The following is a 25,089-nucleotide window of genomic DNA, read 5'->3' as shown; positions in this document are numbered from 1 at the left end:
CTATCTTTGTTAACACCGAACACCAATTGTAATTTGTATGGGCCTGTGTAATTTGTGGATGCACCCTTCCATTTCAAATTATAAAAAAAACATTAGAGAATTTTTTTATTTCAAAATATTTGACAATTTAAGAAAATTAAAATTTCATTAATAATACTTGTTTAATATTATTTTTTAAATAAAAATAAAATTGAAATGATATTATCATATAATAATTAATTATTTATGGATAACTTTAAAAACTTAAAGTTTTGAACTTTTGATTTGAAAAAATAAATTGATAAAATTTTATTATTATATTCTATTAATATGAGTAACCTTTTATTATTGATCCACCAATAAAGCCGTTTTATATCTCACGTACAGCCTCCCAGCCTCTTGCGAGACTCGTAATCGGCTAAGAAGCCAGAACCATGAATCTCTCTGATAAGAAACGTAGATGACCTATGTCTATGTGGGTTCTCTGGATCCACTCAATTTCCCTCGCACTCAGATTCTGACACACGTGTGATTTCTCTATACAGAACTGCCTTCAATACGAACTAGCCTTTCAGCCTTCGTCCTTTCTTTGTTTTTCTTCATAGCCTCTGAAGATAGTGGTATTCTTCTTCCTTTGCCGCTTTCTGCTGATCAGTTTAAAGACAAATTTAGCTTATTTTCCATCTGGGTTCTTGATTTGAAAGTGAAACTCGCTGCTTTTTGTTTCTGGGTCTGACTTAACGATCCAGAGCCTGGATTTTGCTGCCAAAATCTGGCTTGCTTGTGGGTGCTCTTCCAATGCTTCATTCGAGCGCTGTTCTGTGAGAAATTATTCCGAGGTGAATTCTAGAGTTTGGGCCAGAGGCTATGGAGCTCGTAAATCCGCTTGCTGTAGGCGGGGTAACACTCAATGTCGAGTTTCTTCGATGAAGACGGTGGAGCCTGAGCCCGCGGTAAATGGTATAAGATTTATAAATAAACTTGGTTCATATTGATGGTTCCAATAAGCACAGCTATTAGTAACAGCAGCGAAACTGAACATTGAGAATTTTGGTCATAGGGAGAACTAAATATAGTCAAGACCTTTCAACAGGATTGGACTTGAAGAATTTCTCAGAAACCCCCATTTCTCCTGCCAAATTGTTTGAGGTGGTTGCTGATGACCTACTAACTCTCAACAAAAACCTCAAGTCGGTGAGCAAATTTTCCTGTAGATCTCCTGCTGTATGCTCCTGTTATTGTTGATGAGATTATGTAATTGTGTTAATAGTTCCAAGTTTACAACGTGGATGATCCTGTCAGATGTTGCTAAGACTTGATCATTGTCAATGATGATGTGCCTGCTTGTTTATGTTTTCCTTTTATTTTATAAACAGTATGCTGTAGAACTTTACTTTATCTAAAGAAGATGCTTTGTCTGGTAGATTGTTGGTGCAGAAAATCCTGTTTTGATGTCTGCAGCCGAACAGATCTTTAGTGCCGGTGGGAAGAGGATGAGACCAGCTCTGGTTTTCTTGGTTTCAAGAGCCACAGGAGAACTAGTTGGAATGAAGTAAGTAAGGAATGTTCTATATCTCTTTGTGCCTATGCTGAAAGTGATTTGCACTGTATGGTGATTAAAGCAGCAAGCTTCATTTGAACATGGTTCCAGGGAACTTACCATGAAGCATCGGCGATTAGCAGAAATAATTGAAATGATTCATACTGCCAGTTTGATACATGATGATGTATTAGATGAGAGCAACCTACGAAGAGGTAGGCCTGTAAGCCTTCTGTGTAAGCAAGAATGTAATTTGCACGAATACCTTGAAGTACTACAAAGGAGTTTTATTCATATATTGAGGTTACTGTGGTTGCTAACCTGAGGCACTTATTTTAAAGTCTATTTATCAGGAGTTTCTTTAAAATCTTATATTATTTTACCGAAGTGGTGAGGGTTAGGCATTTGTTGCAGTAAAATTCTTTAATATGTTCCCCAGCATTAGAAGTCTAAACAAAAAGGAATTTCCCCCCATATCATAAGAGCTTGTCTGCATTTAAAATAAGGTAAAATAATTTAAAAATTGAACTAAATTCTGATGCCCAGAGGGTTAAAGAGTGTCACACTAGAAGTTCCTCTATGTTTGTCAAGTTTTGGAGGAGAATAAAACTTCATTCCATGTATTTCAGTTTAACTCTCTTTTGTCTGATGAGCTAATCTCTGCCCAAGTCCTTTCCACTCTCTCTTGAAAGAAAAGAAATTGATCGTGACACCTTAAGTCTGTACCTTCAGAAAATCAATTATTATTAGTTACTCAGTTTGTATGTCAGCTCCTGCGCATACTTTTTATAATTGATTGCTATTGTCAATCTATGGAATAGAACTGAGAACTGTTAGGGAACATGTTTCTATCTACATTTATGTGCTCTTAAATATGTTTTTGGTGCCCAAAATACGTCTGTTTGTGTAGATATTCTTACGTGTTAAGCCAAACTTTAAATCTGTAAAGGTATAGGGACATGAAAGCTCCAGGAAGTTGATGGGGAAATAAGCTTTTTGTAAAGTTTGTTAATTTGTTTCGTGAACTGCATTTTCCTTTATTGTCTTGAATTGGAGATACTGAAGATTTCAATTAAGCTGAATGCAACATGGGCTTATTGGCTTGATAGTACTAACAACATTTCTTTGAGTTTATTGTGTGTCAGTTTATCTTGTAAACTACTTTTTCAGTTCTTCTACATTTACCCCTCTGATGGGTTGTGTATTTGTAGGGAAGGAAACTGTTCATCAACTGTACGGGACAAGAGTGGCAGTTCTGGCTGGAGATTTCATGTTTGCTCAATCTTCCTGGTATCTCGCTAACCTCGAAAACCTTGAGGTTATTAAACTTATCAGCCAAGTAAGTTCCATCATCATACCTACCCAAAATGTCTTCAACTTGCATTCTAAAATCATCATAACTCTGGTATATGTCCTAACAGGTGATTAAAGATTTTGCCAGTGGTGAAATAAAGCAAGCCTCTAGCTTGTTTGATTGTGAGCTACAACTAGAAGAATATCTTATCAAGAGCTATTACAAAACGGCTTCCTTGATCGCTGCCAGTACAAAAGGTGCTGCGATATTTAGTGGTGCTGACAGCAGCATCACTGAGAAAATGTATGAATATGGTAGAAATCTTGGCCTGTCCTTCCAAATTGTGGATGATATATTGGATTTCACACAAACTTCAGAGCAACTGGGAAAGCCTGCAGCCAGTGACCTTGCCAAAGGCAACCTGACCGCACCCGTGATCTTTGCTTTGGAGAGAGAACAAAAGCTGAGGGATATCATTGAGTCCGAATTCAGCGAGACCGGTTCCTTCAATGAGGCCATTGCCTTGGTTAAGAGCTCTGGTGGCATCGAAAGAGCTCAAGAGCTGGCAAAAGAAAAAGCTGATATCGCGATTCAAAACATCCAGTGCCTTCCTCAGAGCACATACCGTTTAGCTCTGGAGAATATGGTGGCGTATAATCTTCAAAGAATTGCATAAGCCTGTGGTATGGCGAAACACGGACTGTTAAAAGCATTGTTGTGTGGTAATGCACAAGAGAAAAAAGCTTCAAGAATTTTCCAGCAAATATGTCAAGCCTTTCCTGATACAGAGGTAGTACTAGTAATATATACGTAGTTGGAGATAGTAAGCAACCACACCTCCTCATCACATTGTATATTTTGCAGCTTCCTGCTATTTAAGTTGCCAGGAAAATAAGATAATCCCATTGTTGTATCATAACACTACTTACTGCATTATATTCTTTTCCAAATTTTTCTTTATTTGGATCTAGAAAGAAAAAGACTTAAGAAATACCTTGGTTTGCTATCCTTTATTATTTTCTGGGGATGGCATGCAACAATCATGGTGTGCTCAAGTTCAAGGTAAGATTGTAAATTCTGCAGATCATATCACAAGTGGCATATATAGCAGAGGTTATGTTTGTACTGCATAAAGTAAGTGTAAACCCAGAATTTTATTTCGAAATTGAAGTGGGAAATTGTTTTTGTGAAGCAAATCATTATGCACTCAAAATCATTAATTACCATTATTCGTTATAAGATGGATTTGAAGATTCACTGGTAATGTATAAGAGAAGAAAATAGAGGTCAAATGAGATCTATTTGCGTTTCATGCTCTCTCTTCCTCTTCCATTGTTAGTCTTCATAGCGCGGCTCTGCAAGTAAGGAAGGGCAATTTTCGTTGATATCTAAAAAGAAAAAACTTTTATACTTTAGATATTTAAAAGGTTTGTTTGTTTTATCCATTTTATAACGAATTCTTGTAATTAAGTATATTAGCATATAAATTTAAGTACCTAAATATTTTCCTATTTAAAACTTTATATATCTTCTTGCCACCAAAACAAATGCTATGTAAAATGGAAATGAATGAATATAGTTATTTTATTATTTATAGTTTTTAATAATAAATTTGTTTTCTCAAATTTCATATAATAATTTTAAATTTTTGTACAAATAAACTAGGCGCAGGTTAATTTTGAGTTGTGACTCGTGCTTGTAATATTAAAAAAAAAACACAAATTTTTGGAGTGAAAAAGCGCATGAATAGGTTATAAAATACTGGCCCTCTTGATTTCATTCTTGGTTGAAGAAAATTCGTGTAATACTATAATCACAATCATCTCACATGGCAACGGCGAGTATGGCAAATTCAAACTTGGTCTCTTTCCATTTCCCTTTTCTCCACTTCTTCTTTATCTTTTATTTTAATTATTAAATTTATTTTTGAATGGTTGATATTTACTATTCAGTGTTTCATAATATTATTATCGAAATGTAAAATTTATAAATAAATAAATAAATAAATTTAAAATATTACTAATTTCATCTGATTATAATTCAAAATTTACGATTATAATTAAATAAAAAAATTAATTTAAATGAAATATGAAATCTCAACTAAATCATGATTCGATGATTAAGACGAGAAGCGAAGAGGAAATGGAAAATGGGGAAGTGAAGGGGTCCAGCAAATTCGCAATTGGAGGCTGTAGTTTCGGTCTGGTGAGTGGTCCCAGTTTCAGGTTTATATGTTGATACTGCAGCTCGAAGGCTACAGCGAAAGATGGGATTGCTGAGTTACATAGCACAATGGAGAGGGATCATGAAGGAAGTGGTGGATCGCTCAGCGATTACAGTGAAGTTCCTCTGCCTCCTCCACGTTACCAACAACTATCTTTGCTCCCCTACTCACGTAAACTCCCTCAAATCGAATGTCGACCTTTTTTTTTTTTTTTTAACTTTATCCAATTGATTCAACTGCAGTACTCTGTCGGTGCAGGTGTATGGGCCTAGCATGCTCCCCACCATGAATCTCACCGGTGACGTGCTACTCACCGAGCACGTGTCTCCTCGAATGGGGAAGCTTGGGCCTGGAGATTTGGTGCTGGTTCGCTCTCCCTTGAACCCTAATCGGACTTTGACCAAGCGCATTGTGGGCATGGAAGGGGATAGGATCACTTACTTTGATCCTAGGCACGGTGATGTAGCTCAAACTGCTGTGGTGGGCATGCTTTGTAGTTCACTCCCCGCTGCCTTTTATATTTTCGCGAACTTTTCCTTTTCTTGTTTTTTAATAATTTACTGAAGCTATGTGCCCTGAAATGTTTTTGGTTGATGATTGTGAATTATACCTACTTGATAGCTCTCTCTGTTGTAATTATTGGTTTATGTTAATTCGTTATGTTAATTAATTTCACTAGGCTTAGTGTTCGGATGAAAACCCTTGTTTACAAGCGTCTCTGATCAAATTGGTTGACGTGATGATATCTTTCATTTGAAGTATCGCCATTACAAAATTAAATTCTGATTCCATTGTTACTTTTCTTTCGTGTACTGTGAGCTGTTATTTTGTTCGGAGTATCATTTGAAGCCAATTCCTTGTGCTGAATCATAGCAGACTACAATCACAAATCAACTTGTTTGGCGCCTTTGCTATTCGTTACCCACTTTTAAATTTATAATTAAAAGGTTGCTTGTTTTGATGCCATGATTTCTTGTATTGTTTTTTATCACCATTTTTTTTTTTTTGCCTGCTGCTGCTTTTTTTCTGCTCGTTTCATAATGCTTACTTGTCAGGTGCCGAAGGGGCATGTTTGGATTCAAGGGGATAACTTCTATGCCTCCCGTGATTCACGGCATTATGGTCCTATTCCATATGGTCTCATTCAAGGAAAAATCTTTTTTAGGGTAAGTGATGTGTTTCTCGATATACTGTTCTATTTTTGAAGGTTTGTTATATGATATTTCTCTTCTCTTGACTTTTGAGTTTTCAAGGGGCTTCGTTTTGCAAAATCCTTTTCTTTTGGCTTGGTGTGGTCACATTCATTATAATATAGAAGTGAAGTAGGCTTTTGATAATACTGCTATTTTCATGTACCATACTTTATTTTAATACTGAGATTGTTCTAGTGATTGCAGTCACTTGTGGATTTAAGAGTCAAATTTTAGTATTTTGTGACTTTTAATCTAGGTTCTGTGACAAAAGTTGCTTAGTATAATTTCTTCTCATAGGCTTCTTTCATGTTGGTTAACTACTTGAGATGTGCAGTATTTACTTTTTCTCCCAGGGGCATGACTCTTATGCTAATGATTTTTATAAACTTCTATGGTGTTGTTAGGTTTGGCCACCTGATTGTTTTGGAAAGCTGGATTATTGATTGTATTGAAGATGACACGAGGTATTGTGCGTTCAATTCTCCATACTCGAATTGTCTGCATTAGTCTTCTGATTGAAACATTTATATTGGGCTAGATATATAATAAACCCTCAACCATAGTTATTAGTATTGAATAGTTTGCTGTATAGCTTGAAGCCTCAATGTTATGGCCCTTGGGCACTATGCTAGATGCGTGGCTGGGCAACTCATATAGCTCTGCTAAAGCTGCCTCACAAGGTCTAATTTTGTGCAGTTGTGTCACATGCTATAGGCACAAAATGTTAGTGGATCGACAATAGTCCAAATTTAAATGATTTTGCTATGGCTTCTGCTGGAGATTCACTTGACCCAGCCTTGGATGATGACAATCAATATTGAATGATTTAGTATTCATTAACCATGTCAAGAGCATGAGAAGGGGGTAACGGCAGCATTCTCTGCATGCTCTTGATATGCTTGATGCTTGATAATAGAAATTTTAGAAGATGAATAGGAGTTGAGGGATTGCTTAGCGATGATCCTGATGATGGTGTTGCATTGATGGAGAAGAGGAATTGGTTTATCTATCTTGGGATAAATGTTAGACTCAAACATTGATGAATTTTATGATTTGAGTGCAATGATCTATGGATGATCATTATATTTATATGAAGCTTTTCTTTTTCTATAACGTGAGTTTGGTTTTCTCTATATATATTGGTTAAAATTTCTTTCTTTCTTCATCTTTTTTTTTTTTGGTGCCAATAATTGCAGTTCTGAATGTGTTTTGAAGTCCTCTCCCCCGCTCATGTTTTATGGCATTGTGTTTATTGCAGAGTGATATGTTGTGAGTTGTTCTGAGCTATGAAGCATGGTTTGACAAAAAAATTTTCTTGCATCAGCAATTACGTCAAGTTGGTTCTGACTTCAGAAATACTTGCTGAAAGGCTAGTCTTGGAGAGAAATAAGGTCAGGGACCCTTGATTAATTTTTGGGCCGGAAGCTTAGAGATCTATTGATTGGCCTCAATGAAATTGGGGGAAGAATTGAAAAGTTACCTTTTTACGAGCTCATTATTATAGTAGAGGTGTAGAATGTTTGGCGAAAGGTTAAATATCTCATGTGATGTAAATGAATGAAGTGAAGGAGTGAGCATACAATGAAGTGGAGTCATAATCTGTGTGGACAGAAAAAAGAAAAAGACAGAGAAAAAGAAAAAGAAAAAGGAGGAGAGGTGACTGTTGAATAAACAAGGCGATTAGGGAGCACTGAACAATGTCAATTATGATTTTTAAAGAACAAAAATAAGAATGCTAATTTAAGTTAAGAAACATACACGAACCCTGATTATCCAATCCCATCAAATTGTAATTCAGGGAAAGAACGATTTATAAAAGAATTGTAAACTAAGCCAGTCATGAATAGCATGTAAATATGTCAGACTTGTTATATTGAAAAGTTTGTGATACACGTATTTTCAGAGGTTAATGCTTGATTTGTTGTCTTGCATTATTTCTAACTGGGCTCGGATGCTGATTCAGTGATGCTTTTTGAGAACAAGAGGAAACACTTAAAATCTCTTGGCAACAGTGGGTGCATGTTTCGTGGCCTCCGAGTAACCAACAATTTTATGCTGAACAACTGAATTGATGCGCTGCGTTTGATCAATGTGTATTTTGATTTTGGTACTCTCTATGGGCGTCAACACAGAATAGTTGCAGATTTTGTAAAAGGAGTTTACTTTGACAATTTGTTTCCCTTTCTTATGGACTGAGGCAAGATTTAATAATGAGCGTTTTAAGATTAAAAGGCATATATAATTCAAAGTTCATATCAATTATAGGAAATACATAATAGTATACCTATATAATGCTAATAATATTACAGGAAGCGGGTCTGTGATGTGATTCATTTTTTGTTGTACATATGAATCACGTGTTATAAGGAGAATGACAACTAAGGCCCTCAAATAAAAAAAAAAATACAAAAAGACAGTATACCTATAGTCTAATGTATTTTGAATTGATTTTGTAAGCCCAAAGCCCTTAAATGTAAATGTGATTTTTTTTTTTGAAAAAAGGTTCATTTGTCTGTCGGCTGAAGTGTATAAAATTTTTAAGTGTATATACAACAAAATATTTATATATAATATGACAAGGTCTCATACATTAACAATACAATATCAATAATGACAATAATGTGTTAGTTTCCTAAGTTTATGAACAATAAGATATTCATGTGATTTGCATGTAAGTCTTTCAGGCTTGTATAATAAATTTAAAATGTATAGAGCTTTAAGTGCTAATTTCTTTGATGTAGGGTTTTAAGTGCTATTCTCCTTATGCTATATATGTTATGTGTAACGCCTTTTTTTCCTGTGCAAAACCGGCCTATGATGAGAACCTGACCAAATGAACCAATAATAATTGGATGGAGTAAAAAAGAATTCACTATATTTAATTTGGTTGAAATTTATTTAAATGTACATATTCAGTTACGGATTATTTTTCAAGAACTACTGAGTATTTTATATTATAAGGTGGTGCAGAAAATTAACTACAGTAAATAAAGCATCTTGCCCCTCACGGTTTTTGGTTTTTCACAGGCACCGTTTATTTTAAAGCTTATGAGACACACCACAAACGTCCAGCACAGCTTTCATTTGCTTCACACACACACTCCCCCCCCCCCCCCAACATATTTCACCTACTCTATTGGCTCAGTGGTGACATGCTCATGATAATTGATGCCCCTCATTCTTCATCTCCGCCTCTCTTTCTCTCAGTCTCTCTCTCTCTCTCTATATATACCTCCCACAATCCTGTTCCTTCCCCCTCTCAATCAAAAATGGATCATCATCCTAAATTTGTGATTGAAGCTTCCGAAGCTAAATCCATGGTCAAATTCTCGCTGGCACCCCCATCTCCGTCGTCCCTTGCGGCCATTGCTAGTAATTCCTCTAAAAAATTCGTGGTTCGATGAGAAATCAGATTTCACTCCCTTACCCAAGTTTCTCTCTCACCAATTCGGACTCCTATACTCTTAGGGCCACGTCACAATGGGTTACATTTCTCCAGCCAAACCCATAATTCATCACCCACCCGCGGCGTCTATAATAACAATAATCCAGCGAAACCCTTTGTTATTGGAATTTGCTTCGTTTCTTTGGTTGCGATGGAAGTCTCTTATGATTGATCAGCCTTGTCTCACGTCCCGTGAACTTACCATTACAAGTGATCATGTGCTTGGTACCATTTGAGTTTTTGATATTGATAATAGCTACTGCTACCAGGATTGTTTCTTTGGTTAGTGGCATCATGACTGTTGCGGGGTTTGTTTGTTTGTTTGTTTTTTTTTCTCCTTTCTCATGAACATGTGCACGTCAAAGAACTGGATGAAGTTCAACGTTAACAAGGCTGATGAAGGTCATGTCGGTATGAAACTAGTGTTTAGTGATCTAATTAGGATTTATATCTGTGGGCATGATATTCATGCTAATTTCATCTTGCGTATGAATTGTGCTTCACACACACTCACGATGACAAGATCATGGGTTAGAGAGAGAATATGAAATTTTTGAAGAGAGACAGAGGGCGAAGTTATGCTGGACATCTGTGGTGGGCCCCCCCTAACCTTGAAAATAAACGACGCTTGTGAAAAATAAATGTGAGGTGTCGAATGATCTTTTTTTTTTTTTGGCACTACCTTGTAGTATGAGGTACCCATTAATTTTTTAAAAATAATTTATAATTAAATTTGCACATTGGCCCTAACTTTTATATGAATGAAAAATTTTAGGCTAAAAGAATTATTAGGCCTAAAAGAAACTATTGATTGCATTTTGTCACCTATCTTATGAAGCGTTAAACTATCGAGGGCAAATGATAATTAAAGATTTCATAAGATTATTAATTATAATTAAAAATTTTAAATTATTAAAATTTCAATAATAGACTATAGTTCTTACTTAAAATTAAAAAACATATATAAATTTATAGAATTGTCTTCGAGTATTAAAAATTATTATTATATGTTAGAACTATTGTCATTCTTAGTTAAAAAATTAGAATTCATATTTAGAAATGAGATTAATAATAGTGTCAATTTGTAATAGTAATTTTAATAGTTTCAACCCATAACATTTGGAATCCTGATTTTTTTAATTAAAGTTAATAATAGTTTCAATTTGCAATAGTAGTTTTAATAGTTTCAACCCATGACATTTGAAATCCTGACTTTTCAATTAAAATTAATAATAGTTTGAACATATGGTAGTAATTTTACTAGTACCTTTTCTTGATTTTTTAAGTAGCTTACCTATATATTGACAAATATAAAAATTCACAAGTATTTGATTTCATATTTAAAAATAATTTTAATAAACTTTCAAATGATTATGATATATTCATAAATACTTTTTGAAAGTTTTGTAAGTAAATTTTAATTTTATAGTGCGAAACAATGCATTTCTAAGTAAGGACCGTGAGTTTTCAACTAAAATTAATAATAGCTTTAATATATTATAATAATTTCAGTAATATCTTTTTTTTATTTTTTAAGTGAGAGCAATTTCTTATACTCATATATATTTTTAATTTTAAGAGAAAATTATAATTTACTATTGAGATTTTAATAATTTTAAATCTCTAATTGTAATTAATGGTCTTCTTAATTGTCATTTTCCCAGCTATCTATTTAGTTTTATCTACTTTTTTCCTTTTTTTTGGGGGCCAAATTGCACTCCACTTCCACGCCAGGTACAGTATCAAGCTGAAGCAGGAAAAAAAAAAAAAAAAACCAGAAACAACAACGGAAGGGAAAAAACAGGAAAGCGAGAAACAACGAAATAAAATAATGTCCCTTTGAGGACATTTGATAAAATTGGAATTTTATCTAATTATTTATTTTTATTAAAATAAAATATTAGGGGAAGAGAGATTTTTTCTATAAATTTTATTATATTCTACATATTGGTGCTTATTTAATAAGAATAAATAAATTATTTGTGTTCTATATTTGGTGTTTTTAAGTGTAATAAACTTGTTATTATTGTTATACTTCACGTTTGGTGTATACTGCATATAATATATTTTTTTAACAAGGTTAAATTTTAAAATAAATGATTAAATGAGATTTAAATTTAAAGTTTGGGAAAGGAGTGCAAAATAGTCATTAAACACTGACATGCCTATCCAATAAAAATAAGCGCATAACTAGTAAATGAAATTTAAGGATTGGGGAAGTGAGGGCAAAATAGACATTTGATACTGATTCCCTCTCTATAATTATCGCGGAAACCCTAGAACGCGTTCTCATGTGCCTTTGAGAGAACCGGGCGACCCAGCTCACCAATGTCGTCTGAGTTCCGTTGCGGGCATAAAGAAAACGCAACTCCTTTCTTCATCTTTGCAATCTGAATCCTCTGTTTCTGCTTTGCAATGACAGAAAGGTTCCGTACATTCTACTCTTCTCCCTTCTCATCCCTTTTTGTGATTAAACATTTATAAACATGTCTCCGGCCGTTCCAATGGGTTCTCAGCTGCACAATCTGTGTGTGAGGGCTCAATTTCACCCGGCCAATATCTGATTTTGGGGCGGCCTCAAGGTTTTACATGTTCTCTCTCATGTTTTAATTCAGGGAACCGCCCTAAATTTTTATCATATCTGATATCTATTTTTTTTTTAATCAGATCTGATGTCTATTTTATTTTTTACGTTTTAACTCAATGGCCATAGTTCTACAGACTCCACACACACCCCGCCCAAAAAAAAAACAAAGAGGAGAGAAGTTTGTCGACTTGGATCATAATGCAACGTGACGCTGATATCAGGCTAGGAATTGGGATATGGAACCTAAATATACCAACTTCGTCAAAGAAACCAAACATTTTTATCAGTTAAAGTGGAAAATGATATGAACAAAAGAAGTGAAGAACCATAAAATGATGCTGGTTTGATAAGTCAATAGATGGCCCAAATTGCGCGTCTATGGACAGTCCAATGGTACTATCTTCTAACACGTCAAAACACTTCGTTTTTGTTTAATTGTGTTTTGGCGCATCCATTGCATGTCCCGACATGCACCGGAGAGGCAAGGTTTTCTTGTATGACATCTTTGTGTGGATGATCTGCAAAGGTACAAAGCGTAAATGAATATGCTGAAGAGGAATGCCTATCTGGGTAGTTTATCCAATTGAATTTTAAACTGTCCACTGTAAGTTCAAGAATTGATATATTCAGCAACATAGTGCCTTAAGTGGTTAAGCCACTCCCTCTCCAACCAAAGCTTATCAGATTATGGATGGAGAATGGTGGACCATCTTTTGTCATCTGATAATTCTTTTCCCGATCCCACCCAAAGTAATCTCTGTTCAAAGTCAGGGTGCGACCTTGATTGTCCTAAATGCAAATCTGTGACTAAATGTATGCAAAATAGTATAAACGCAATTGAATTTCATAATTAAGGGTGTGGTGTATCTGTTATGGACCTTAAGTACAATATGATTAATATGGTAAACGTTTGCTAATCTACCATCATTAGAATTCGAGCCCAGGGTATAGTCTTCTGGATGGATGATGAACTGATTGAGCTGTGAATAATGAGGATAGCGGGGAAGCAAAGTTGCAACTTGTAAGCTTAGGCTAAGCAGAACGGATTGCGGGCATGTCACTACTGTGTTGTTGATGTTATTGTTGGGAGTCTCCTCCTAACACTTTAGGCCTCATTTGATATGAAGAATTAGAAAGATGGGACTAGCATTGACATTAGCTAATACTAGCTTTTTTTATGTTTGGTGTGAAGTATTAGGAAATTTAATTTCAATTCTAATCTCATCTACATGAATTACCCAATATCATCACCCTTATTATTGGAAAATCAATTTAGGATTGATTTTTTCCAAACCAAATTGCCTTTATCCTTACATCCTCTCTCCTGTCTCTTTGCCCCTGCCCCTAACCCCATCCCTCACCATTCTCTCACTTACTGAAGTTTACCATGGCCATCCCTAGTATCGATGTCATCCTCCACCATTGATTGGTTCGTCTTCTCCTCTTCTCCCTCTGTCTACCTCCTATTTGTTCTCCCTTCGTCTTCCACCATTAGCACCATTCTCCCTTCATCTTCCTCCCTTCTCCCTCTGTCTAACTCTCGTCGTCTTGCACCACTAGTTCAAGTCTCTTTGCCTTCTTGCCTTTAAATCTGCACTGAATAGGGTTGTTGCACTTGCCTTTAAATCTTTAAGATCCATCATAGACAAGAACTGTTGCTGCATTTGCTCCCAATTTCATATTGTTGAACAGGGTAATCAACAGCGGGGGGAGGTTGAGGTTGTGAGTGACAGAGAGAAAATGGGTTTTGGCAAATTTTTTTTATTAATTATGGGGGTATTGTACTTTTTTTATAATTTATGTTTAATTATAAAATAAAATAGAAGAAAGTATTTTTTGCAATTATTATTCCATACTAAACATATTTTGAAAATCTTAATTTCACTTTTAATCCCAATTCTTTTAAATTCAGGCCTACGTTCCAAACTGGATCTTAGTTCATAGGGATCTAGAAATTTTGTTGAAGCAATCTACACTCTAAAGTATGGAACTAATTATGCTGAAGCTATCAATCTACTTGCAGGAATACTTTGCTTTGCAGTCCGTACGAAGATGTCATCCGGAGCAGGACTGGAATGTCTATTCAAATTGTACTGCTGATCTAGCCAAAAAGGAATCACTCTTCTTCACCTTTTCTTTATGAGGTGGAGGATGATGAGGGATAGGTTATTGTTTAGTTTTTGTTTTGATCCGTTTTTAGTTCAAGTTTTTCTGCTTTTGTTCTGTATAACCTCTGTACTGACTTGATTGGATTGTTAAGCATTTATACATTTCAGTTTGCAATTAAAAAAAAAAAGATGAATGGGCAATTGCGTGCAGGTGTAATTGTAAACTGTATTCAACATTTCTGTCCTTGCAATCAGTAATCGGTTCTCCTTTGGAATCGCCCTGCGCTGCCAGTGTCATTCCAAATAAGTGTCATGTCGTTGGTGTTTTCACCCACGGCAATCACAGTTTACTGCCCTTCCCTAAAAATGGCCAACGTGGCAACGTCTCAAGTAATCCACTCTGTAAATGACGTTTAAACCACCAACAATATTAATTAAAATTAAATCAGTGATGTGACGTGTGAAACTAGCTTGCCATTGTTGATGACCCCTTTCCATCATTTTAAGTAAGAAATGGTCTCAATCAGAGATTAATCATGCAAGTCAATTCAGCTGCGTGAATGTAAACACAGTACAAATGATGTCTGGCTAAAGTAAATTCTGTATTGTATACATGCGTGTATATATATCCATTCCAGCAGCAAAACCTTCAAGCGACGTCTTTCCCAAGTAAATGCCACCTTATATCCATGCCAATGCCTATCTAGCTATCAATTATGCTTTCCAGCAGTTAAACACTCAGCTTATGTAAAATGATTTGAGCACCATACTGGGGCTTAAGAGTAATCTCATCCGTTGGAGCATGAACATATATTGGGGAAAGCTCAAACCAGAAGTGTTGCAGAATCATAGAGATAACCATCTTTGCTTCCAGCATGGCAAAGTTTTGCCCAATGCATATTCTTGGACCCCATCCAAATGGAAAGAACGAAACTTGCCCTTTCGTTGCCTTCAGAACACCATCTGAAAACCTCTCTGGCTTGAATTCCTTTGCATCATCACCCCACAATTCACATTCATGTTGAACCAAACCTATTGGTAAAGAAAGATGCACTCCTGTGGGTATTGTCAGGTGTCCAAGTTTCATATCCCTAGTAACAGTTCTAGTGAGCATAGCTACTGGCGGGTAAAGCCTCAAAACCTCGTACAAAATCATTGTCACCTGTGGCAAAACGAATTACCGCACGATTTTGTAGTAAAATTATAGCATGCAAATATTGTCTACATTGTGATTTCATGTTCTTTTTCTCTGGCACAACAAAACTTCATGTTATTGACCTTAAAAAAAAAATAATTCCTTCATATCATAATTTTATTATAAAGGAAACCATATAAGTACTTACAATCTTGAGGCGATTTAAGCCATCAAAGTCTGGTTTTTGGTAGCCAAATACTTGCAAGACTTCCTCCCTTGCACGTTTCTGCCAATCAGGGTACTTACTGAGCAACACCATAGTCCAAACAAGCAGAACAGATGTAGTTTCTTGCCCGGCAAAGTAGAAAAGCTTGCATTCCTCGATCACATCTTGAATAGTGATACCATCATCCTTGCTATTTCCTTGTTCTTGTATTTCCTTGCGGTTTGAATCCAAAAGTATGCCTAACAAATCATCCTTAGGGGCTTCCCCTGCCTCCATTGCTTTCTCTCTTTTGTTGATTATATCCATGAGTGAAGTTCGTATGTCTCTGTCATTTTTCTTCATCCTCTTACTCTCACTTGTAGGTAGAAACCTACAAATAAACAAACACTCTTGGTAATTATGATAACAAGAGAGAATGACTAGTCTGAGCGCTTGTTTTGGTGAACCTATATTATTGTTTGGCTTTCTAGGCTCTAGCCAAGCAAGAACGAGAGCTTTATGAATGTATTTTGTAACTGAGATACGCATGATACAGTTATTCTATTTGATATTTGATAAATTGGGAATTGTTATAGCAAAAGCGCTTTTAAATCTCAAGTGGAGATGTTGTCTGATGATTCGTTGTTTCTTATATGAAGTACTGGTAAACTTGCTTCAATTGACTGAAACTAATTTCATTGGCTAGATCCTGTTTTAGTCAGAATGGAAATGTGTATCATATCAACTGTGTATTCTTACCTATATCCCGGAATGAAAACTTTGAAGAAAAGTTTTATTGCAAGTTCAGCTTGCTCTTTTAGAAGTTCAAAAATTCTTTTTCCTTCTTCATAGCTACTTCCAAAAGCTGTCCTAGATATAACATCACAAGTCACGTTCTGAAGGAAAGGCCATACATCCATTTCGCACGAGCCGTCTGATGACAACATTTTCTCCCACGTGTAAACAAGATCACTGAAGCTCACATAAAATGTTGACAACATGATCTGTGGCAGAATAATACGATGGGAAGATTAAATTTTCAGCCTGTTAATAAGCAAATGAACATCCAGAGCAAGAGGTGGTGTCTATGAAGTATACATGTTTAAGAGCTTACTGAAGAGATAAAAAGAAAAGGAAACTTCCAAGTTGACACTACAAAAGCTTCAACCGCTCAAGGGAAAGTAAAGTGACCTTCAATTTTTCAACATTGAATGCCGGGTTGATAATCCTTCTGTGCTTAGCCCACTTGTCACCTTCATGGCTTGCAAGACCACTGGCTAGTAACTTCAAGAGTGGGTTCGGATAAGGTTTGGGGAAGTCGTAGACCTTGTTCATCATATCTTTGATTAGCACAGGATCTGTAATAACTATCCTCGGTTCTGGTCCAATCCACATGAAAGGGTTCTTTCCTGCGTACCATGTGTGTCATGATCACTTATAAGCGACACTTGAAGAAAGATTAAACAAGAATTGAAGCAAAAACGTTTCACCTGCAAAACCAGTCCAAACCTATCTTGTACAAAATTTCACAGCTGACTCTGAGCACCTCTATATCAATAGCAGAAGCTTACTAAACCACATACTTTACTGTCAGAGAATGTGCGAAATAAAAAGCATACCGTATTTGTTGACGATATGATTGAGAAAGGGGGAAACACGAGGGATGATATCGTGGGAAAGATTCATGGGTCTGGATTTGGCTTGCATACGCATGTTTAACATTTGGGTTGAATCCCCAGTAAGAAGCTTATAAGGAGTGCCTTGAAGGCCTTGCTTTCTGAGCAGCCTCTCCAGTTTCTTCGGCCTCAGCCACAGCAAATTCACCGCCTTCCATGCCCATACCAGAGCTAGAATCGCTACCGGGACATAGATTGCTATTACGGTCCTTGATGCTTCCATTTCTTGCAGTGAACAAGAAACTGGAGAGTGAACAGAGAACTCTTTTCGGCCATGGATTGTTAAGATGAGATGTTGATATGATAATGGTACTGGTGAGAAGCAGCAAATTCATAATTTTTTTTTTTTTTTGTGGTCAGAAAAAATCGCACCTATTTGAAGGGGATAAGTTTGACAATTGGTGCACTGTACAGCATAGTGGGCTTGAAAAAGATCTTTGACTCAAATTTGCTAGTCAATGACCCATAGCGAGAATGATCAAGTTTCCAAAGAGATTATGCCACAAGAAAATGATTGATAGAACCTTTAATGTTGATAATACATCAACAACTGGAGATGGCTCCCTAAAGTCCCAAATACGTCAGCAAAGACCCTTTTTGCAGAACAATCCACTAGTAGCTCAGTTGACTGGAGGGTGTTCAAGTTTAACAATGATTATGGTTTGATACCAATTACCAAAGATGATTTTTGCCATGGCTGAGGCAGTTAGCACTTAGCATGATAAAGTTAGTTACTTTCACCATAAGTTCAGCTGAGGATTCGATTCAACAAATTAGGAGTTATATATGTGTATGAGCATATCTATCACAAAAACAATAATGATTAATGAATCTGCTAGCTAATTTGCTAAATAAGTTTACGATATGTGCATTCACTCTTTTGTTTTTACTGATCATTTCTTAAAATGTGGATTGAATGTGATGGGCAGATGATTTAGATTTATTCTTAGTTGTAAATATTCCATTTTCATTCAAAAAATGAGAGATATAGTGGGATCCATCTCTTTCTTTTTTTGCAGCAGCACTGCTCGGTCCTTCAAAATAATTATTGAATTTTAAATTTTAAAAATTACCCTAAATGCAAAATAATTAATAATAATGGGATATATTTATATATTTTTATTTTTATATAATGTTAGTCTATTTTCTCAAAGATTTAACTAAGTCAATTGTTGGTTGTCAGTATGTATACGCATTGTCAATAAAAAAAAAGTATATATACACATTAAATTTCTTTTTTTCGTATTCATCATGTATTTTTTATTTTTAAAAAATATGTACTACGATTCATAATAACATTCGAAAAAAAAAAAGTAACTTTTCCGTATGTCAATAAGCGTCATTGATTAGCATTCCTTAAGGAAAAAATATAAATTTGTTCTTAAAAAAATTGGTTGATTGAAAAATAAAAAAATGGGCAAACTTTGTGTATCATTGGAAAGTCCAAAATTCTTGCTCCTTCTGTCCAAATTTCCAAATAGGCAAAATACCTATGGTCTTCAAAATAACGGGTCCATCATTTTCGGCAGATGAGGGAGTACCATCATATTTTATAAGTGCAATGAAATACGAGTTTTTCAGATTTTAAGTATTCAGTCTTATTTATAAATTATTTTTAATATATTTTATTAAAATTAAAGAAAATTTTAAATTTTATTAACTTTATTTTAAAATTTAATAAATTTTCACCTTTAGTCCTAACAAATATTTTTAAATTTTATCACTGATATTTTTATTCAAAGTATTTAATAAAGATAAAAATATAAAGAAGAGTATTGAAAATTGACAAATATTTTATAAATTGAACTAAATTTTTTTTTCTTTCTCTATCCTATAAATATGACTAAAGGAGTCTTATTTTATATTTATTATAATAAAATTTTATTAAATTATAATAAATTTTTTTATCATCAATTTGATTTAAATTTAATTTAAATAGTCTAATTTAATATTTAAATTTTTAAATATTGACTATCCAAATTTATTTTACATAGTCTAAATTTAAAAATTTTTACTTATAATTTTTTTAGAAAATTCCAGTTATATGTATATATTTCAATTGTAAATATTATCTTTATCAAAATAAAAATTATAAAAATTAATATTAAATCTAAATTCTGCAAAGTATACTTGAATAGTTAATATATAAGAATTATAAAAAAAATTAATATTAAATTAAATACTTTAAATTAAATTTGAATTATATTTACGATAAAAATTTAATATTTTTTGTAAATTTTTATTTTAGTAACTATAAAATAAAATTATAAATAATATTTTAAATTTGAATCATCCAGATACTGCAAACTGACGAACCCAAAAGTGCTGGTTGGGTTCGCAGGAAGACTAGGGAAGTTGGGTTGCACAAAAATCTATGGCAGCTTCGTTCAAACATTACGCTCTATAAGACGACATTCAAATCTCCATCAATATTAATCAAATTAAATTAGTCCTATGACGTGTGAAATGAAACTAGCCATTCACTGTTGATTAGTCTTCTCCATCATTTTAATAAAGAAATTGCCTCAATCAAAGATTGATCATGCCCGTCTCTATTCAGTTGTGCAAACTTGAATAGGGTACCTTCTTAAGACATCTCTGGTTTGAACTCCTTTGCATCATCACCCCACAGTTCAGAGTCATAGTGAATCAAACTTATCAGTAAAGAATGTATCGTCAGCTTCCAAGTTTAGAGCAGTTCTGGCGAGCACAGGAACTGGTGGGGTATAGTGGACTAATAATTGTCATCTGATGCCTGTTCTCCCAATCCCCCAAAAAGGAAGCTCTGTTCAAAGTTCAAACCTGAGGGAAACTTTACTGGTACAATTTGCAACACTGTGACTAAACTTCTGCAAAAGATGGTGTAAATTTAACCAAACTTCATTCAGGATGTGGTATATCTGTTATGGACCTTACGGTCAATATGATTGACATTGAAATGTTTGCGAGTTTACCATCATGATGAGAACTTGAGTCCAGAGTCTAGGCTTCTTGGATGGATGATAAACAACTAACTGATTGAGCAGAAGAAATGAAGGAGGAGAGAGAGCTAAGTTGTTTCAAGCTAGGCGCTACAGAGCTAACCCACACAACGTTCATTTTTTTCAAAAAGGTGCCGAAAAACTAGATTGATACAGTAAAATGGGCTAATGTAAATAAGCTGAGCGTGCAATTATATAAAGGTATAAACTGCATTGAATATCTTTTACTTGGCAATCAGTCTTTGATTCCCCTGTGAAGGAGAAAAATTTCAGCCCTCCAGCAGTAGCTGTCCTCTGCAAGAGTCTCGTGTCAAATATGCAATGTCATGGTTTTCATGTCGTCAACCCCCCACAACAATCACAATTAATTGCCCTTCCTTGAAGCAGGTTAACATCTCAAATAACTTCATTCTAAGAGAGAAATAGGCTCAAAAGAAATTAATCATGCACGTTAATTAAGCCGTGTGTACATAAACACATAATACAATTCAAACGAGGTCTTGCCTAAGTAAATACTATATATGCTTACATAAGACACATATACAAGTGCGCGCGCGCGCGCGCGTGTCCTACCCAGCAGCTAGACATTCACAGTTTATGTAAAATGATTTGAGCACCAAACTGGGGCCTAAGAGTAGCCACGTCCATTGGAGCATGAGCATATGTTGGGGAAAGCTCAAACCAGAAACGTTGTAGAATCATAGAGATAGCCATCTTTGCTTCCAGCATGGCAAAGTTTTTCCCAATGCATATTCTTGGACCCCATCCAAATGGAATGAACGAAGCCTGCCCCTTCGTTGCCTTTAGAACTCCTTCTGAAAACCTCTCTGGATTGAATTGCTTTGCATCGTCACCCCACAATTCACCATCATGGTGAAACAAACCTGTTGCTATAAAAAGACGCACTCCTGCAGGTGTTTTTAGGTGTCCAAGTTTTATATCCCTAGAAACACTTCTAGCAAGCAATAATACTGGTGGGTATAGCCTCAAGACCTCATATAAAATCATGGTCAACTACAGCAAAAAAAAAAAGTGAAAATAATAATAATAATAATAAAAGATAAATACAAGACTTGAGTTCTTCAAAAGTTCTCCAAAATTTAAACTGTCAGGTTTTGTAATAAAACTATAGCATGCAAATATTGTTTACAATACTGACTCTGAAAAGAACACTTCATGTCAAATTTTATTAGAAAATTCATGCTTCCATTACTATTTATTATAAAGGGTACCGTACAAGAACTTACAATCTTAAGGTGATTTTGGTTTTTGGTCGCCAAATACTCTCAAGACATCCTCCCTTGCACGTTTTTGCCAATCAGGGTACCTGCTGAGCAACACCATAGTCCAAACAAGCAGGACAGACGTAGTGTCTTGCCCCGCCAAGTAGAAAAGCTTGCATTCCTCAATCACATCTTGAATAAACATGCCATCATCCTTGTTATTTCCATGTTCTTCAATTTCCTTGTGATTTGACTCCAGAAGTATGATAACTCATCCTTAGGGGCTTCCCCTCCCTCCATTGCTTTCTCTCTCTTGTTGATTATACCCTTAAGTGAAGCTCGCATATCTCTTGTTTTTTTTTATCCTCTTAATCTCACTTGTAGGTAGAAACCTACAAATAAACAAGCGAGAATGACAAGAGGTCTCAAAAAAAATAATTAATCCAAATTAGATTCTAAATGTCAAATTTTAAAAATTTACAACTTAATTTTTGAATTTTACAATTCTATTATAATAAATTTGTAACTTATATTTTAAATTTTAACAGGGAAAATAATTTTTTTTTACTCTTCAATTATGTTAAAATTTAAAAAATAAGTTAAAAAATTAAGAAATTGTGTTACAAATTTTTAAAATTTAACACTTGAAACCTAATTTAAATTAATTAATCTTTTTAGGACTTTTTTGTCATTCTCTCAATAAATAACCACTCCTTGTAATTATGGTAAAAAGAAGGAACAATTTGTTTGTGTGATTGTTCTGTGGACAGGTATTGTTTCCTGGCTTTCTAACCAATTGCTAGAGCTTCATGAGTATAACGTAAATGAGATACAGCACGTTCCAATCATATTATTTCATAAATTGGGAATTTTTTTAGAGCAAAAGTTCTTTTAAATCTCAATTGTATATGTTGTCTGATAATCGTTGTCTCCTATATGATATACAAGTAATCTTGCTTCAATTGACTGATTTGGCTTGCATAAGCATATTAAACATTTGGGTTGAATCCCCAGTGAGAAGCTTATACGGGGTGCCTTGAAGGCCTCGCTGTCTAAGCAGCCTCTCCAGCTTCTTCGGCCTCAGCCACAGACGCTTCGCCATCTTCCACGCCCAAGATACTTGAAGAAGGAAGAGAGAATTTGAATGAAAAGAAAAAAAAAATTGTATGGAACTATTGATCACTCTAATTTTCTACGCATACTTTCCCTCTCAGTTGACTTGTTCTTACTTCGCTTTCACTTTCTTGACCATGCATCAAATTGTTTACAAAATAGTCTATGCGTGGGAGAGACTAACGTTGCGGCTCTTTGTCTGGGAGTTTGTTTGTTTTTTTTTTTTTTGAATGGGAGGTCATGAAAAAACTGTGTTAACTGATATGTTGAATTATATCAGCGTATAAAAAATTTCTACAATTTAAAGGCACGGTGTCAAAAATAAGTACATTAAAATTATTGTTAGAGGCTTGGTGGGTCAATCAGTTGAGAGTTTTTTAGAAATGGAATGGAATGGGTGATATTGCTAAAAATTGTATATTATTGTTTGGCTGAACAGTTTAAAAGCAAGTCTCCACCTTTATTTTTTTTTTTAATACCCCAATTCAAATTTTTTTTTTTACAAAATTGAACATATCAATGAAATTTATCAAATATGGTTTATAATTTTAAATGTGAGATTTTAAATTTTAAATTTAAATTCAAACCTGTTAATGCAAATATTATTTTAAAGAATTAAATCAATATAATTTTAAAAATATTTGCTTTTAAAAAATTTGTTTTTTCATTGGTTTAAAAAGCAAGCTCGCGGGCGATGATTTCAAATTCATGTGGGGTTAATAGCAGAAGATGATAGCCGGTGGTGTGTTCACGTGATGTGGATAGATTGGGAAGAGAATGCAACTTTAGACTAATTTTGCCAAAGGCTGACTTGTCTCAGTCTCCATTTGCCGATTTTCAAAGGAGATGAGATCATTCATTTGCCAAGAACGCCCTCTCAACCTGACATTGGCACGTTCACGCTGTTCAAAGGGTCGAATTGTGGTCAGAGGAAACGTGGGAAATCTTCTTACCTTTTGTCAAATATAATATGGGTTACTATTAATTCTACGGTAAAAATAATAGTAACAATAAGGTGTCATTATTATTCTATTGGTTATGGTGCATTTAATTTTTTTTTTATAAATATTATTATAGGATATGATTTAATTAATGTGTTGTGTGGGCTTGGGTTAGAAATTTGTTCTGAATTTTTAGTTTTAAATTAGCCCAAACATTAAGGATATTGATTTTACCAAGATGGGAATGTGGTGAGTTCCCTCACATTTCTTTTTTAAGAAAATGTTTTCCCATTTTATTTATTATTTTTGAGCTTATGTTCTATTTGTTTAAGTCAATTGTATCTTTCACTTTCAATGGGTTTTTCACTCCAATACTTTTGTGCTAAGCTTTGTGATTTTGTTGGCTTTGCTTTCATTTTTGTTTTCCTTTTTATTCATGTTGTTTTATTGCTGTGTGCATTTTGTTACATTTCATTGCTGTCTCATGACATTAAATAATTCCTAAAAAATTTATTGGAATTGGTATCTTATAAAGTATGATCACAATCATAATGAATTAACATGTTAAAAAAAGAGGAAATTAGATTAAAGAAAATTAATTATAGAAAAAATTGATTAACATAATGTGATGCTGTCTAGATAATATTTTTTGAAACTGATCTTGACAAAAATGAAGATGTTTGGATTATGTTTCAAAATCAATTATAAATGTACAAAATACAATAAAAGACATTCATTTTATAATGTAACATTGATAAAATTAGTCTATGTGAAGGGGCAAAAGGTGAGAAAAATGCTCAAAAGTGAAAATCAATTCTCAAATGAGAAAAGAGAGTAACTTATGTCAAAATTGAGTTTAAAGGAATAAACAGAATTTGGGGAACTGGAAAAGATTGATTAGACCAATCCTCATTCATTTAGGAATCCAATCCTCTTGCTAGGTCTTGTGCCTGTGCCAAATGGGTCATCGTCATTCCCTCATCAGATGGGCCTCAAAATTTGATCTTTTTTCTCATATTATGTTATTATTAATTTATAATTATATGCATAATATTCAATTCATAAAAATTAGAGAGTGGTTAAACCTAAGATTTTGAATTCATAAAAATTCCAGTTCTATTTTAATCCATCTTACCAATGAAATTTAATTTCCACATAGCATAGGTTTTTGAATAAAATAAGATTGGCTACATATTATATAGTAAAAGATTACTTCTTATGACATAAAATAAACTACATGTAAGATTAGATTCTTCCAATGTGTCAAAATATTTAATATATTTCATTTATTCTTGTTTTAAAAAAAGCAAATAGAATCTGTTGGCATAAAATATTTATTATTTTTGAAAGGAATGGTCGGATAGCTTCATCTTTAAATTTAAAGAATTCTGAATTTTTAATTCTAGTCTTTCGCAAAGTAGAATGGACTCGTCTTCTTCTTTTTC

General features: G+C 34.3%; 4 protein-coding genes and 1 long non-coding RNA gene across 9 annotated transcripts; 3 read left to right on the top strand and 2 right to left on the bottom strand.

Moving 5' to 3' along the window:
- The first annotated feature begins 395 nt into the window (after positions 1-395).
- Positions 396-3,806, top strand: LOC129314989 (solanesyl diphosphate synthase 1, chloroplastic). Of its 2 annotated transcripts, none has more exons than XM_054958482.1 (6): positions 396-939; positions 1,073-1,173; positions 1,404-1,531; positions 1,631-1,734; positions 2,731-2,858; positions 2,941-3,806. In XM_054958482.1, the coding sequence occupies exons 1-6, from the start codon at positions 906-908 to the stop codon at positions 3,487-3,489; spliced, it is 1,044 nt and encodes a 347-aa protein (XP_054814457.1). In that variant the 5' UTR covers positions 396-905; the 3' UTR covers positions 3,490-3,806. The 2 variants fall into 2 exon arrangements, with proteins under 2 accessions (XP_054814457.1, XP_054814456.1); XM_054958481.1 differs by having other exon boundaries at positions 399-939; positions 1,040-1,173.
- Positions 3,807-4,962: 1,156 nt separating this feature from the next.
- On the top strand, positions 4,963-8,472 carry LOC129315806 (uncharacterized). 3 transcript variants are annotated; one of them, XR_008594597.1, is made up of 6 exons: positions 4,963-5,208; positions 5,296-5,517; positions 6,093-6,203; positions 6,635-6,694; positions 7,489-7,621; positions 8,194-8,472. XR_008594597.1 is itself a non-coding variant. In XM_054959870.1 (5 exons), the coding sequence occupies exons 1-4, from the start codon at positions 5,080-5,082 to the stop codon at positions 6,671-6,673; spliced, it is 501 nt and encodes a 166-aa protein (XP_054815845.1). In that variant the 5' UTR covers positions 4,963-5,079; the 3' UTR covers positions 6,674-6,694; positions 7,489-8,062. The 3 variants fall into 3 exon arrangements, 1 of the variants encoding a protein (XP_054815845.1); XR_008594598.1 differs by having other exon boundaries at positions 8,134-8,472; XM_054959870.1 differs by lacking the exon at positions 8,194-8,472 and having other exon boundaries at positions 7,489-8,062.
- A 3,440-nt stretch (positions 8,473-11,912) lies between these two features.
- On the top strand, positions 11,913-14,580 carry LOC129315608 (uncharacterized). The gene is made up of 2 exons (XR_008594544.1): positions 11,913-12,257; positions 14,286-14,580. It is a non-coding gene; the product is annotated as an uncharacterized LOC129315608 (long non-coding RNA).
- A 244-nt stretch (positions 14,581-14,824) lies between these two features.
- Positions 14,825-17,693, bottom strand: LOC129315607 (cytochrome P450 72A397-like). 2 transcript variants are annotated; one of them, XM_054959445.1, is made up of 5 exons: positions 17,330-17,693; positions 16,902-17,119; positions 16,470-16,714; positions 15,714-16,101; positions 14,825-15,532 (listed from the first exon to the last, which is right to left on the bottom strand). In XM_054959445.1, exons 1-5 carry the CDS (start codon positions 17,607-17,609, stop codon positions 15,101-15,103), a joined length of 1,563 nt encoding a protein of 520 aa, XP_054815420.1. In that variant the 5' UTR covers positions 17,610-17,693; the 3' UTR covers positions 14,825-15,100. The 2 variants fall into 2 exon arrangements, with proteins under 2 accessions (XP_054815420.1, XP_054815421.1); XM_054959446.1 differs by lacking the exon at positions 17,330-17,693 and adding an exon at positions 17,201-17,241.
- Positions 17,694-20,955: 3,262 nt separating this feature from the next.
- LOC129316746 (cytochrome P450 72A68-like) lies at positions 20,956-23,530 on the bottom strand. The gene is given in 7 exon segments (XM_054961128.1): positions 20,956-21,381; positions 21,615-21,630; positions 21,632-21,857; positions 21,860-21,945; positions 21,947-22,014; positions 22,558-22,709; positions 23,515-23,530. Coding segments are annotated over 7 exon segments (990 nt in total).
- Positions 23,531-25,089: the final 1,559 nt, after the last annotated feature.

This window comes from Prosopis cineraria, unplaced genomic scaffold, assembly GCF_029017545.1.
Source record: "Prosopis cineraria cultivar Desert tree isolate PC_DT_omini unplaced genomic scaffold, ASM2901754v1 PC7, whole genome shotgun sequence".
In the NCBI taxonomy this organism is placed as follows: Eukaryota; Viridiplantae; Streptophyta; class Magnoliopsida; order Fabales; family Fabaceae; genus Prosopis; species Prosopis cineraria.
This window is presented reverse-complemented; position numbering and strand designations above follow the sequence as displayed.